The 14824-nt window shown below is 41.8% G+C and overlaps 1 protein-coding gene across 3 annotated transcripts in view; it reads left to right on the forward strand.

The window, feature by feature from the left end:
• Nucleotides 1-14824, forward strand: part of NAV2 (neuron navigator 2) — a 364133-nt gene that overhangs the window by 220207 nt on the left and 129102 nt on the right. For all 3 annotated transcript variants that reach the window (XM_088175391.1, XM_088175389.1, XM_088175390.1), the window contains exons 3-4: nucleotides 1230-1282; nucleotides 14706-14778. In XM_088175391.1, the coding sequence (XP_088031517.1) occupies nucleotides 1230-1282; nucleotides 14706-14778 (126 nt within the window). The remainder of the gene's footprint in view (nucleotides 1-1229; nucleotides 1283-14705; nucleotides 14779-14824) is intronic.

The following is a 14824-nucleotide window of genomic DNA, read 5'->3' on the forward strand; positions in this document are numbered from 1 at the left end:
AAGTAATTGTGAATTTATAGGAATACAGCTATCAATTTTTAAGTGTTACAAATTTAGTTGATGGAGATATTACATGGTACTAAAGTGAGGGATGGTAAATATTATGAGATGGGTGCACAGGACTTGGAAAATGGGATTAAACGAATTTGTCTTTATTTCTGTATGACCAAAGCAGAGATGGCATTCCTGGAAGCAGTGTGTGCCCTTCATGTGTAGGGGCTGATGGGCCACTCTGGGGACCACACTGTGGATTTAGCTGAAGTCTCTTTCAGATTGGCATCAATTTTTCTTTGCTTTGCTGTGGGATAAAGGTGTGCTGTGACACAGATATGTAAAATGGGACTTATCAGGCAAGAGTGAAGTTCACTGCTTTGTTTCTCATGGCTGTGAGTGCTACTGGAATGTTGTGTCAAACGTGATCCTCCTGAGGGAAATCAGGAAGTGGGATGGAGTTCTGACTGATATCCTGAGAATATGTAGGGCTACTAGAAAATACAGCTTTTAATGATGAATCAAATGGGATGTGAGTGCCTGCCTTTATTAGAGTGGAAAAACTGTGGGAAACTGAACTTTGGTTGTAACTGGTTCTTCAGACTCAAACACAAAGTCATTTCAGCATCCAAGGCTGAAAGGTGAAACTGAGAAAACTCAGGCTTTGAGGCAAACATTATCCACCTCAGGGATTTCATTGTTTCACCTCTGACCTTAAAGGTGGAAACTGCTCTTCTGCAGGTTGGGGTAGCATGTAAGCCATGGTCAAGAATCTTGAAAAGTTGTTTCATGATTTGTGCTTAAAAACAACAACAACAACAAAAAAATTATTCTAAATTTCCCATTTGTATTTCAAACCTGTGTTCATTCTCCAAGCAAACCCACTGCCATGCCAACATCCCTATATGTGTAGTGCTCACTTTCCCAGCCAGCAGTGATTCAGCTTCCAGAGGTCACATCTTTCTTGGAGTTTAAAGGAATTCCCCATCACTGTACAAGAGGTTGTCAGAGCAGTTGGCTTCTGCCCCAGCTGTCTCTGGAGGCACGACCCAGTAGAGAACTCCAGCTGCTTTTTTTCTTTTTGTGGCTCTCAGTGTTTCACACATTCACTGGGACTGGACAGCTACAATCCAAAACCCCCTCACTGACCTGGCAGCAAATGCTCAGGAAATCATTGGAATAAATGCCCTTGCTTTAGGTTTTTTTTGCCTTATTGCCTCTTTTGTTTTGCTTTTCAGCAAATGAAAAGATTGAAGACATCAATGGCTGCCCCAAAAATAGGTCTCAAATGGTAAGTAGTAAAGTGGTCTGTTGTTTGTGTGTGCATGGCTGAGTGATAGGGTGGGATTTCCATGTCTGAGAATTTTAATAACACTTTTAAATTCATCACAGTAGTGAACTAAAAATATCATCCTCAGAACATTAATATTATAGTTCTTGCCCCATTGTACTCCACAGTAGTTGAATCATATAATTTATCACATATTTACAATTGAGATTATTCTTACAGTGCTACTTTATATTTCTGAAATATCACATAATTAAACAGAAATATATAGAAATAAAGAATGAGATATTTGAAGGTGTGATTAAGATTTCCTATATCTTTTGAAATGGAACAAAGTAAATAAGCAATATGAATGAAATGAAAACAATTCATAAAATTCAAGATGCAATTTGTTGACGGATAAGTTGGTTTATATCTTGTTTGTATTTAATATTCAAACCTGGAGGACCAAAAATCAGTCTGGGAAAATTAAAAGTATATAATACTCAAGAGTATATTTGCTGTGAGTATTGCTGTAGTTAAAGGTATAGCAGAATTTTATTAAGAACACAAATAATTAAAAAATGGTTTTATAATGCATTGAAATGAAGATCATTTAAAATTTATGATACTTCAAACAAGGTTATTTCCTTCTGTATCTTGAGAAAAAGTAATTTTACAACATAAATTTTAATATCTTCCTTTGGCCTTGCAAATGCTTGCTTTGGGACACTTGCAGTCCGTTCTCTGTGTGAAGCTATTTTAATATTTTTTATTTTTATGATTGTTTCTGACTGCCCCTACCTTCATGACTTCAACATGAGCACAGCTACTCATGTAGTAAAATGAAAAAAAGATTTAAGGAGAGCTTGACATCTTAAGTCAAAACTCACACTCTGTTCTGCTCTTCTCCTTTGGCTTTTTTGTTGTTTCTTGGAAGTTATCAATCTTGTTGAAACCATGGAGCAAGCACCCTGTAAAGAGCAAGCCATCAGAAAGATTTATCATTGCTCCTTGCTGCTTTGAAGAGGGTGCTTGCTGTTCTTGCTGTAGCCACAGCAGCTGTCTGGAGTATAAATAATGAGGAAATTTTGACAATTGCTCTAATTTAATGTTCCACAAGTGTGTTGTAAGAACTGAATTTCACTCAGGACTGGAGTCTGTAACCAATTCCAGGATGTTGCAGCTAAAAAAGTCACTTCAAGTCATTATTCTCAATGAAGAGAGAGCGTTGCTCTCTTGGATAGTGGGATGCACGTAGTAGTTGCTTATGGAAGCAGGATCAGGTTATAACCAGAGGCATGCAGGGGGCATGTGCTGGGTCAGGAATGCTGGGCAGGGCTGGAAGGACACATTTGGTCTGTGCTGCCTCCTCTGATGTTGCTCCACTTGCTCATTCTGGAGGGTGCAGTGGGTGGGACTGTCCCCCCCTCTCATGGGACCTGCAGTCACAGCTGGGCATCCCCAGCAGTTTTCCCCATGTGAGAAAAATGAGAATTGTTCTTATGGCTTGCTTTTATCAGGTGCACATGCTTACAGAGCTCTTTGTTGTCTGACTATAAAAATTCTGTTGTTTCCCAGAGAAGCTGTGGCTGCCCCATCCCTGGAAGTGTTCGAGGCTGGGTTGGAGGGGGCTTGGAGCAGCCTGGGATAGTGGAAGGTGAAACCAGATGATCTTTAAGGATCCTTCCAACCCAAATCATTCCATGATTCTTCTAAGGCAGAGCACAGGAATCTTCACAGGGGTGGTGTTTGTGCATTTACTTGCAGTGTTTAGGGAGACAGCCCTTTGGCAGGTCCAGGACAAACGTGTTACAGTGCTTGTTTTAGGTACAGCAGCCTTCATCCTTTGCATTTCAGTGCTCCTATTAACACAGCTTACAGGGTCCTGCAGAACGTGGGAACTGGTGTCTGGTAACTGGCTCAGAGAGGTGGCAGAGGCAAGGCTGTCCAGATACTTAGGTGATGTCCAGATGTCCAGTCTTTTTCCAAATTAATCTTTCAGTTAAAAGTGTCCATGTCCATATTAGAGTGCTTGAAAGGTGAGCAGCACAGATGAGGGATTAAAAAAAAAAGCTCCAATAACTGGAGATTTAACTTTGCTCATTGTATGGAAATACAGCAGATCTCAGAGGGAAGGAAGCCTTCTACCATCCTCCTTTCCCTTTGTGGAGTCCCAATGCCTTGAGCACACACGTGAGCTGAGCTGTGAAGAATCTGCTCACTCCCAGCCAGGTGTACCAGCTTAGAAAGCTGGACCAAATCTGTGGCTTCCCAAATCCATTGAAGGACGTGGGGAAAAGAAATGTCTTCACTTCCACGTGGCCCAGTCCCAGACTGGTGATGCCAAACCTGAGGGAGTTCTCTGCAGAGCCAGATCCAGCCTCTCTGCCTTGTTCCCAGCCTTGGAGAGCATCAGGCAAATTGGCCCAAACTGAGCATTGGAGACAGCTTGGGTCTGTCAGGCTCCAAGCCAGTGCTAATAAGCCTTGTCAAGTGAAGTTTAGTACTGCAGAACCATGTGGGACCATCAGTACTTATCAACCTTGTCCCAGTGCCAAAAATGACATGACAAGGACCCCACTGGCTCTGTGAAAAATCACTTAGGTGAGAACCTGTCCTCCCATCATCCTCCTGTCTGGGCTCTTCTGCTGAGGGGAGTATCCCTGTCTTCCTTTGCTCCAGATAAGAGTTGGCTGGCTTTTATATAATCTATTATAGACTATTCTATAGCTTAAAATCTGTTTCAGGGATTTTTCCCCCAAAACCTCGATATTTTCGTACTGTAGATATTTGTCTAAACAAAAGCCTGTAATTCTGATGATTAGTTCCAGCTGGATGCAGAAAATACTGTGGGTAGGAGAGGATGTACTTGTATGGAGCACAGGCTCTGGGAGCAAGAACATTTGGAGAGCATCGCAGCACTTGGGTTTAAAAAAAAACCAAAAAACAAACAGAAATGTTGGCATAGTTCTTGATAACTGGGTGAAGGACAATAAATCAAGGCCACTTTCCTCTCCTACAGACTTCTGAAAAGAAGGCTTAGGTGAATAAACCTAAGTAGGGCTATCTCTGCTAATATTGTTTGTTTATAGAAAAACAGAGATACTTTCCTTTTTTTTTCTTTACTTCTTGTTTGGGGCATGATTTTAGAGTTTAACATGTGGCATCTGCAGATTATAGGAGGGGTTATACCTTTCCATTCTAGGTACTATAGATTATTCTTATTGATGTGGATGCCTTTGCAAGTGCTGAATGTTACCCCTTGTGAAAGGGTTCATACCACTTACATTATCATTTGTGAATTGATAAACAAAACCCAAAGTGTATGAGTTGTCTATGCTAGGTTATATATGTATGAATATAGCAAAGCTAGAACGTGCTGAAAGGAAGAGGACTGGGGAACCTGTGGGTGGATACTCCAGACTTTCATCTTCCCATGTCTGGGGAAGTTGTGGGACAAGAATTTGGAGTAACAGAAAGGCACGTAGGCTTTACAAACAACACAGCACCTCCTGTGAATGGGCGAGGAAATTACTGTGGTTTGCCTGTGGGTTGGTGCTCAGCCTTTAATATTTTTCAGGATCACTTTGTGTCTGTAAGTATCTGTTCTCAAATAGCAAAAGGGAGGTTGGTTTTTGGTTTTTTTTCCATGTGTTGACAGGAAGTTTTTAAGAATCCTCTCTTTCTGTTGCAGATACCAAGCTGTAGTGGTAAACTAATAGCACTCAGTCTTCCTACTGCTGTTTGCCTTGCAAACAAAGGATCTTGTACTGACTGCAGTGTGGGCCAGAGCCAGCATTTCTTCCCAGGAATTGTATGGAAGTTGGGATGAGGGCTGTGTTTTCAGTACAATAATTTTCAAGGAAACCTTACTTGCAGTGATGGGAATTTGACTATTTTAATATTTGACTGATTTCTTGTGTTCTGATAATGAGCTATTTTGTAGTGTGTGTGACACCTAAGGAACAGTTTGTATGGAAACTTTCCAACATGGTGAGGACTTTGGTTTTGCCTTGACCAGTACTGAGAATATTAATTCAGCTGTTGGAGAAAGTGTGATCCTTGCCAGCTCCATGAATTATTTTATTTATTGTCGAAAGAGCATAGATGTTGAAATCTCCATGACTAATTTGTGTGTATGGCACGTGTTATCCGTATTTCTGGGTTCTTTTTCTCAAGAGCACTTTAATGAAGTGATGTAGCAGATGTGAGTGCTGCCATACTAACAGGAGATAGCTGGGCTCACACATCAGTCACTTGGTTGGAAGGAATAATACAAGCTGAAACCGTCTGCATGACCCGAGCAACTCTGTGTGTGTGAGAGAGGGAGCTGCTGTGTTATGTACAAATAACTGAAAATAACTGTTGTATTAAAAAAAAAATTCGTAGTTGCTTGTTTTCTCACAGAAAAGAATTCTGTCTCTGCTCTTTGGGAGCAGGTGCCCACTTTAACTTGCTCCTCTAAACATTTTGAGAAGTTTTATACAGTGTTGTCCAAACGTTGCCATAGGAAGGTGCAATAAATCTGCCAGGCTGTTGCTCCAGCCCCTCTGAGTCCCAAAGCCAAGGAGGGCTCTGCTGCTGGGGCTTGTGCTGCTAATTCAGGGGAGCAGCCCTGCTGGAAGATCAAAAGCATCACAAGCACGTTTTTTCTCTGTGAATTCCTAGCGTAGGATTTTGGAAATGTATCCCAGGGGTTAAATATAGCCGTGTATTTTCAAGTAATCCAACTCCAAGGCTGTGCAAATGCACTAAAGGGAACTTTCCCATCATCTAAGCCTTGCCCCACTTTGCCTGGGGAGCTTGTAAATGTTGGGAAATTTCATCCTGTTTGATGTTACCGTGGTAACAGATGGGTGTCTTCTGGCCCTAACCTGTGGTGCAGTTCCTCACGGCTGAAGGTCAGCTAAGGGGGAAGACATCCACCCCCAGTGCTGTGCCAGCCTGGCCAGTGACAGACACCAGCTCAGCTTCTGTGGCTGCCCCGTGCAGGGACACGGCCAAGTAGCAAGTTCCGGAATGCTGGAAGAATTTTCTTTAAGCTCTCAGGGTTTCTGTTGGTCGTGTATGAACCCATGCTGTGATGTAGACAAGAATGATTTACTATAGGGATGGTCTGTCAGGTTGCTTGTCCCTGTCTATCCTTCAGCCTCAGTTTATATGAGTCTTGCTCCAAGATAAGATTGATTTTACTGTCTCTGTTTTTTTCCAGATACCCAGACTGTTGTTATGCTGCCATGCTTACCATGTGTGCATGGTAATAGTGAGACAGGCGTGGTTGGATCAGAGGTTTCTGTGCTGCAGAGCTTGCAGTCTAAATAAAACCACAAGCCCTCCACTGACCCCCCCCCCCATCATCCTACGTAGAAAATAACAGGATAAATAGAGCTGGGAAGACCAATATGTACATCTCCCTGCCATGAGGCATGGCAGTGTCATAAAACAGAGATTTGTCTCATTTCTGGAGGGTATTGTTTCCAGAACTCCTTCTGCATGCAGGGATGGGTGATAAGGCAGTGTGTGCCTCCTGCATTGGATGGGTGTGTAAGGGTGCTTTGGAGACATTGCTGCTGACACTCTTATTTCAGTCCCATAACTGATCACCTTCATGGTCCCCTTCGTGCTCTCAATTCTTCACCCTTTACAGTGATGCAAGAATTTGTACATCGTGTCTCTGAAACAGTGTGAGGTTCAACAAAGAGCAACAAAGCAACTTTTATGGAAAAAAAATTAAATATATAAGCTTCACTGTAAAGACAGAATTAGATTCTATTTGATCATTTACATCACAATTAAATGGAATTAGTGCATTTTGAATACCTATGGTTCTGCTCACCCTGTATGGGCTAAATACATGAAACAGGAAATGGATTGAGGGTCCAGGGTCATTCCACATGTGTATATGGGCATGTCTGTAGCTTCCACTTATGTATTTACACCTACACCAAAGTCTAGAAGCACCATTAACATAACTTTCTGCCATGACCATTACTAATGTAAAATTATTATATAAATATACCTTTTATGCAATACTTTGCAAACATACAACTTCTTATTATGCTTGGCATAAATGGGGAAAACTGAGAAATCATGGATGAGAACTAGGAAGAAAAAGTTAGGTTGATTTGAGGACAGATGGAAGTAAAAGTTAATTTATTATTCTCCTTCAGCTTGGTGCTATAAGAATTAAGGCTGTTGGTATTATTCTCAGTTATTTCTCATTATTTCTCTGGGTGTTTCTTCTTACAGGATTTGCACTGATAAGCTCTTCACTGTGGAATACCTGTGTAAACAGATTGTGGCTGTTACAAAGAATTAAACAGTCCAGAGAAATAAACTTTCTGTCTCTGTCTTGTCACAGATCTTTCCTTTTCAGCCATTGCTTATACACTTAATTGTGTGACAGTGGTTATTTTAATTAGCTATTCCTTGAATGTAGTGCATATCTATAGCATTTTATTCTTCTGGCTTTTCTGCAGAGCTATTTTTACATATACAAGCAGTATTATTGCACTTGTTCTGAGCAGTTATGCAGGGGAATTTCAGTAGGAGTCGTGATCCAGGATCCAGGTGCAAGGAAGGAGGGGGCACATAAGTGTTGGTGCCCCTGGAACAAATCCCTTGGGAACAGGTGAAGCTGAGAGCCCCAGGCCTGCAGACACAAGAATGCCTGTGAGCCCAGCAGGGAGGGAGTGCTGTGCTGGGAACAGGCTGTGGCCACAGCTCCCTTCCCTGGGACCTTTTTTAGAAATGAACAACTGTCAGCAACTGCCTTGCAGGACGTTCTTTCTGAACAAGTTTCATGAAGTTCTGGATTCTTGTTGCAAGTTCAAGTTAATGACACACAGAGCCTTTAACATCTGAGCTGGTGTTTGGGGACAGAGAGCAGCCAGCACTTGGTGCACTGAGTGGTGTTGGTGTCAGTCCTTCCCTTTAAGCATTTATGCACTCTGAAAAATACTGGTTTATGTAAATTTCAAGGATGTTTTAGGAAGAAGTCCACCTTTGCTAGATATTGGTGTTATTTTAGATTGAATCATAGAATGATGAAATTATTTGGGTTGGAGGGAATCATAAAGACCACCTAGTTCCAAACCCTCTGCCATGGGCAGGGACACCTTCCACTATCCCAGAGGCTCCAAGCCCCATCCAACCTGGCCTTGGACACTTCCAGGGATGGAACAGCCACAACTTCTCTGGGCAACCTGTACGAGGGTCTCAGCACCCTCACAGGGAAGAATTTCTTCCTCGTGTCCAATTAAACCTGCTCTCTCTCAGTTTAAAGCCATTCTCCCTTTTCCCAATTGCACAGCAAATAATTTTCAGCCTGGGAGCCCCAGTTAGAAAAGGGTCCTCCATGAGCAGCCAGGGAAGGTGGAAATAATGCATCTGTGAGAGTCACTGCTGTCCTCATTATGAGTTTATTAAGCACAGGCATGGCTTCTCCCCACCTTTTCCTCTTCTCAGTTACACATGAACAGAAATTCAGTGCCAAGAAACAGTTACTGTGGTGTGTGCTAAAATATTGTCAATAGAGTTTCATCTATATCCTAAATGAATGATGCTCCAGAGGCAGAATTCTTTGTTGATACTTGTTTTGCAAAGTTGAGCTTGTTGTTGCTTAATCATAATTTAGAACATCTCAAGATTTTAAATTATTCACGAATTATCCACTTTAACTTTTCAAATATCTGGTTCTGAAGAGCTAATCAAAAATAATATATCCAGGGATAATTTTCAGAGAAATTGTTCTTTGCTTTTGTTTTTCCCCACGGGAAAGTTTCAATTTTAAATAAATAAACCCGAAAAAAAACAACCTGAAAGAAACCTGAAAAGCTGAATAAAGCAGGAGCATTTCTACAACCCTCCATGTGTCTCTCCCTGAGCAGATCAGCTTTGGCAAGCCCTGGGAGTTGCTCTGGATGGCCTGAATCCATTCACAGTACGAGCTTGCCCCTTGGATGCTCTTTGTTGTCGTTAGGAATTTTGGCCAGTGTGAAGCACAGTTTTCTCTTGTGGGGTTTACTGCCCTCATTTCTATTCACACTGGGCATGTTGTGAGTGAATATTTGTCCCATTATTTCTGCAGGAGGAGCTGGAAACACAGGATAGCAAAGGTTGTACCAGGGTCAAAGAGAAGAGGATGCATGTGATGAGGCTTGGGCTGGTTCTCCAGCCTTACACTAGAGCCCAAACTCTCCTTGTCTTTAAAAACCCAAAGTAAGGCAATTTTGAGAGAAGAGTCAACTCTTCATGTATAGTTGACCAGATTTTTGTTTCTGTCGGTGTATCTGCCACAATCTGGCTTCAGAATATGGATTAGCTTAATTTGCCCTTCCATGACATCTTTTATTTTATTTCTAAGGTACCCACCAAGTTCTGTCAAAATCCTGAAACTTAATTTTGGGAGACATTTTAATCCAAGTAGTCAGGAGCATCAGATGAATACTGGGAGGAATGTATTATTTTCTTTTTAAGAAGATACATTTTGAATAGGATAACTACTAATGAAGATTTATTTTAAACAGAGCAATAAGAATTAGTATTTATATCCTCCTGGGACAAATGGAATTTGCAGTTCTGCTTTGGTCTTTTTTATATATAATCATGTTTCGGAAATAACAAATGAGATATTATTGGAATGGAGAGCCCTTCCTCCCCCAAAACTCAAGGGCTTTAAGGATTGTCAATGTAATGACTTAAGATTTTAAGGCTCTTTCTAAACTTTAGGATATAAAAATATGAGGCTAAAAGCCTTATTCAAAAACACAGGCAAGGAATAGATTTTTGTCCTAAGAAACAGCTTGTGTTAGGCTATTTCCTTGTTTCTGCACCGTATGTGAAGTCTGCTAGAATATTACATAAAGGTTTATGAGGCCTTAAAAAGTTCCATATGAATTCAATCTTTTTTTCTTTTGAAAATTAATATTCTACACATAACATTGAGCCACAAGTTACAAGGAAAGCACTGGTTTCAATATAAGAAGTGGGTTTTCTGGATAAGCTCATCAAAACTCCCAATTTATCATTGTAAAAGTTGAGAGCAGAGGTCTTGCATCACAATGTGAGAAACTTCCCCTGGTTTGTGAGTGAAGGAACCTACAGCAAGTTTCATTCTGTTTTTTGTTTGAGAGAAACATCTGTGTCTGTGCCAAGGGCAGCACTGGTTATCCTTTACCTCGTGTGTTTGACTTGGCAGAGTGGGACAGACAGCTCTGGCTGGAGGCAGTGTCCATACTCAGGGTTTTGTCACATGTAGTCAATGTTCAACACATCAGTGCCCACCTGTGGGTCTCCATTTACAGGCTACAGGATGGGGATATTTTTGGGTTTGGGGTTTTTTTTATTTGTTTCTGGCATATCCTGTTCTGCTCATACAGGCCAGGGCATGTTTTCTGTCTAGCACTGGCAATAATAGAAATTGAAATTGCTGCTATATGACAAGCACAAAGACTGGTGTGATGATCTGGTCTTGGACAGTTCTCCATGTACAACACTCAGCCACGATGCCTTCTGCTCCCATCTTGTCAGGTTATTCATGTTAAGAGGGAGTTTTCAGGTAGCTTTTCCTTCTCTGAATGTGAGAATGGGAGTGATGACTCTTGATATGCTATGTCTGAGCAGATATTTAATTTTACAGGGTTGTTGGTTTTTTTTTTTCTCATAATCTCCTAATTAAAAGAAAGGAGGAGGAGGAACCCCAGAGGCTGGCAGACCCTCTGGTGTGGGCTCAGCAGTCCTTGGTTGGCATTTAGGGACATTTCAGAGTAAGTACCCAGCACATGATGACAGTTGATTACACCTGAATTAGTTTAAATGTGGTGATACCCCTGGTAATGTTTCTGAGTGAGATAATCACTGTGGGTGGCTGTGCTTGGTTTTCCTTCTTTTGCACAGCCTTCCCCTGTTTTGGGTAGGCAGGGAATGAGAGCTGCCATCTTTCCTGCTTTGCTTCTGCCATGTGAAGTGTTGCTGACAAAGCAAATGAGAAATCAGAATTGTCAGCCAAAGAACAATTGTAGCTCACAGTGAAACAGAAAATATCCACTCCCCTTTGGCAAATCCAGTCCTCTCACATCTGCTTAAAGGGTTTAAGCAATATGTGGACTTGGCAAAAAAAGGGCCCATGGAGTCTGGGTGATGATTTGCTGCTGAATGCTGTAATTACAAGGAGGCAACTGTACTTTGTGTTGGAAGTCACCAGGATGTAGAATAATGGGGGTTTTGCTTAGAATTATAGAATGGTTTGGGTTGGAAGGGACTTTAAAGACCATCTTGTTCCAATTCCCTGCCATGGGCAGGTTCACTTTCCCCTATCCCAGGTTGCTCCAAGCCCTGTCCAACCTGGCCTTGGGCAATTCCAAGGATGGGGCAGCCACAGCTCTGTGCCAGGGCCTCACCACCCTCACAGGGAAGAATTTTTTCCTACCATCTAGCTGAGATCTGTCCAGAAACTTCACTTCCATCCTACACACATCTAAATGGTTTAACTATCATAGCTTGCTATCTCCAGCCCTGTCTGCATTGGGGGCATCTTTCTCCATAAAACAGTATTTTCATATTATTAAGAGTTGATACAGCAGGGGCCAGGGGCAGAATCCTTCCTTGGAGCTTTTATGAGTGAAATTCATGACATGTTGCATGGTTCAAACAAGCTGCATGATTTCTGATGCATTAAACTGATTCAGCCAAGATCAGGGTTCTTGACTCAGGCCAGCTGTTGAGTGGGAAGGACCTTGAATTCTTACCAGCACTAAATTTTAATCATTTCAGCTGTAGTCCTTCAGTGTTTTACTTTCTTCTTGGATTCTCTTTAATTTCCTCCTCTTTTCCTTTTCAAGCTCTATTTTTCCTTCAAAATCAACCAGTTCCTCACATTCCTGCCATGCTGCCATGTAATGTTGTTAATATCACATATACTGTGTAAATCTTGGCAGAGTCATTGATGCCTTTACATCTTTCAGTTTTATTCTTTTAGGGAATTCCTCGTATGTGCAGTGCTGTACATCCCCACAGGACCTTATCCTAGGTCTTCATTTTCTGAATGTAAAGGGTGTACTTTTGCACGTCCCTGTTATTCCCATTTTTTTCATCACACCTTTTGTATGGCAGTGAGCTTCCAGGTTGCTCAACTTGTGGTCCAATTACAGACCTGTGATGGAGAGTCACCCATCAGTCTGAGCATAGGAGTGATTTCTCTTAATTCAGTGGCTACAGTGCTCAGAAAAACTAGGGGGTTATCCCTTAGGAGAAATGGAGTGATTTTAAAGCGGACTCCCTGAATCTGAATAGGATGAGATTAGGATTAGATCAGCAAAGGCTGCTCAGTAACACCAAGTATGAGAATATGGATGAGGAACTCATGACCCAGATGTAAATCTTAAACTAAACTAGAAGACTAAAACTGAAACAAAAAGAGATTTTATGCAAAGATGAGGAGCCTGGGAAGAGAAGTAAGCAGAGCAGGACTGAGAGATTCTGCAGATCTGGAGTGGGGGTGAGATATTGCTTATCTTTAGTCACTAACCTGCTTATTTGGAGAGGAGACATCTACCCACAGCTGTGCAAGTCTGGAAATGTTCTTGGAATGATGCAGCTTGCTAAGTGCAGGTACTGGGAATGGATTGATCTTTTTATGTGGTGTTTATTCTTGAAAAGGTGAACTTTGGTTTTCCAGCCAAGTCCCAAATCACCTCAATAAAAGAGCTGTGTTGGAAACTTGAAAGGGTTGTTGAGTACTGAAGAAGGAAATGGGTCAATTAACTGTTAGATCATATTTAACTGTGGATAAATGAACCTTTGAACTGCACCCTGCTCCAAGCTCTAAGGTCTGAGCAGTACAGGAAATGAATTCTTTGGTACCACTCTGGGTTTTGGAGTGTATCATTTACTCAAAGTGTACTATATACTTTGTGTACTTTATATTATATCTCAAAGTATAATGAGGTTGATAAAAGTGTTTCTAATTGTTGAAATCACAGTTCAGCAATGCCAATAACTTAACACCCTCTCTGTGATAGGAGAAAATGTTTTTATTGTTATAGTTATAGACAATAAATTAATGTACCCTGAGAGAAATCCATGTGGGAGGTTGCCTGGCAGCTTCCCTGGTACTTTTTTATTCCTTTGAGAAGCACAGGGAGTTCAGGTCAGGTGTTGGGAGCTCAGGGTCTAAAATGCTGCCTTAGCTCTCACTCGTGTATTTTTTTGAGGGCAGGCAGGAGCTGATAGGGCAGCTGAATTTTTCATGTTTCCTTTTGATGTCTCCACACTTGACAGAATAAAGGTAGTTATGTGAGGCTTGGTGTCTGTCTCTTTCCTTCTCTAGTGGATGCAGTGTTTGATTGCAATGTTTCAGGAATTAATAAATTAATGTTTGAGAGATGTTCAAACACAAAGACTATTTTATCACTTTCTGATTACCATGGTTAAATAAAAAAATTGCTCAACAGTATCATCCAAGAGTTTTTTGTGTAACCACACACAAAACATGGTATTTCCTAAAATGCTCTTTGTAGTCCCTCCAGTGTCCAAGCATAGACTTTTGCATGGAAGTTCTTTGGTCTGTGGTGGGAGCAGACACCACTCTGCATCTTCTGGTTATGACAGCAGAGCTCCAGTGGGAGCTTGGTGGGAGACCAGGTGTGAGGCTTCTGCAAGATTCTTACTGTAATGTTGAGATAGAGTGGAAATTATTCCTGACTCATCCAGCCTCTCTGGAGTTCATTTCCTTCGGTAGGCTCTGAGTCCAGTCTGTATAGCAACTCCAGTTATGCAGAGCAGCTGACAGCCAGACTTGTTGTGCACAAGTCCCTACCTGTGAAAATGGATTTTATCCCATGGAAGTTGTTGCCATTGTCCCGTGTCTGAGGGGCAGGACAGTGACCAGAGTGGCCTGGTGTTCCTGACACGCGGGGAATGCCGGGAAGGAACGCGTCGCGCATTCCGGCCGGGGTTTCCAGTTACGGCTTTTATATTCTACTCTTGCTGTGGCTGGAAACTTCTGCCAGCTGTCAGCTTGGGAGCAAGTGGCAATCTGCCTTCTCAAACAAATGGCCTCCATGTTTATTTTCGGTTTCATGTTTGTTACACTCGCTGTAGGTTACGAATCCTGGGGGGAACATCCCTGACGCTCCAGTAAGAAATGCAGCGCCCGCCTGTTGTGACTGGGGCTCGAGCTAGCCTGCTTCATGCAAATGCACATATCAGAAAGCCCTGACCCGTGGAATAACCAGTTTATAATCAATGGAATAATCCATTTAGGACCTCAGTAACTGAGAGGATTTCACGCTATGGTTTCCACATCATGAGCAAAGGGACTTGCTTTGGGATGCAAAGAGCGAGTGCACTCAAGGGTGGCGGTAGATGGAAGTAAATAATTATTACAATGCATTTTCTTTTTGTGTCTCCTTTTTTTCTGTTTGTTTTGTTTGTTCTTGAGCAGATTGAAAACATAGATGCATGCCTGAGTTTCCTGGCTGCTAAGGGGATTAACATCCAGGGGCTGTCAGCAGAAGGTGAGTCCATTGGTTGTTTAAGATTTCCTGTTAAATGAGGAACCTG

This window comes from Sturnus vulgaris, chromosome 18, assembly GCF_052056855.1.
Source record: "Sturnus vulgaris isolate bStuVul1 chromosome 18, bStuVul1.hap1, whole genome shotgun sequence".
NCBI lineage: Eukaryota > Metazoa > Chordata > Aves > Passeriformes > Sturnidae > Sturnus > Sturnus vulgaris.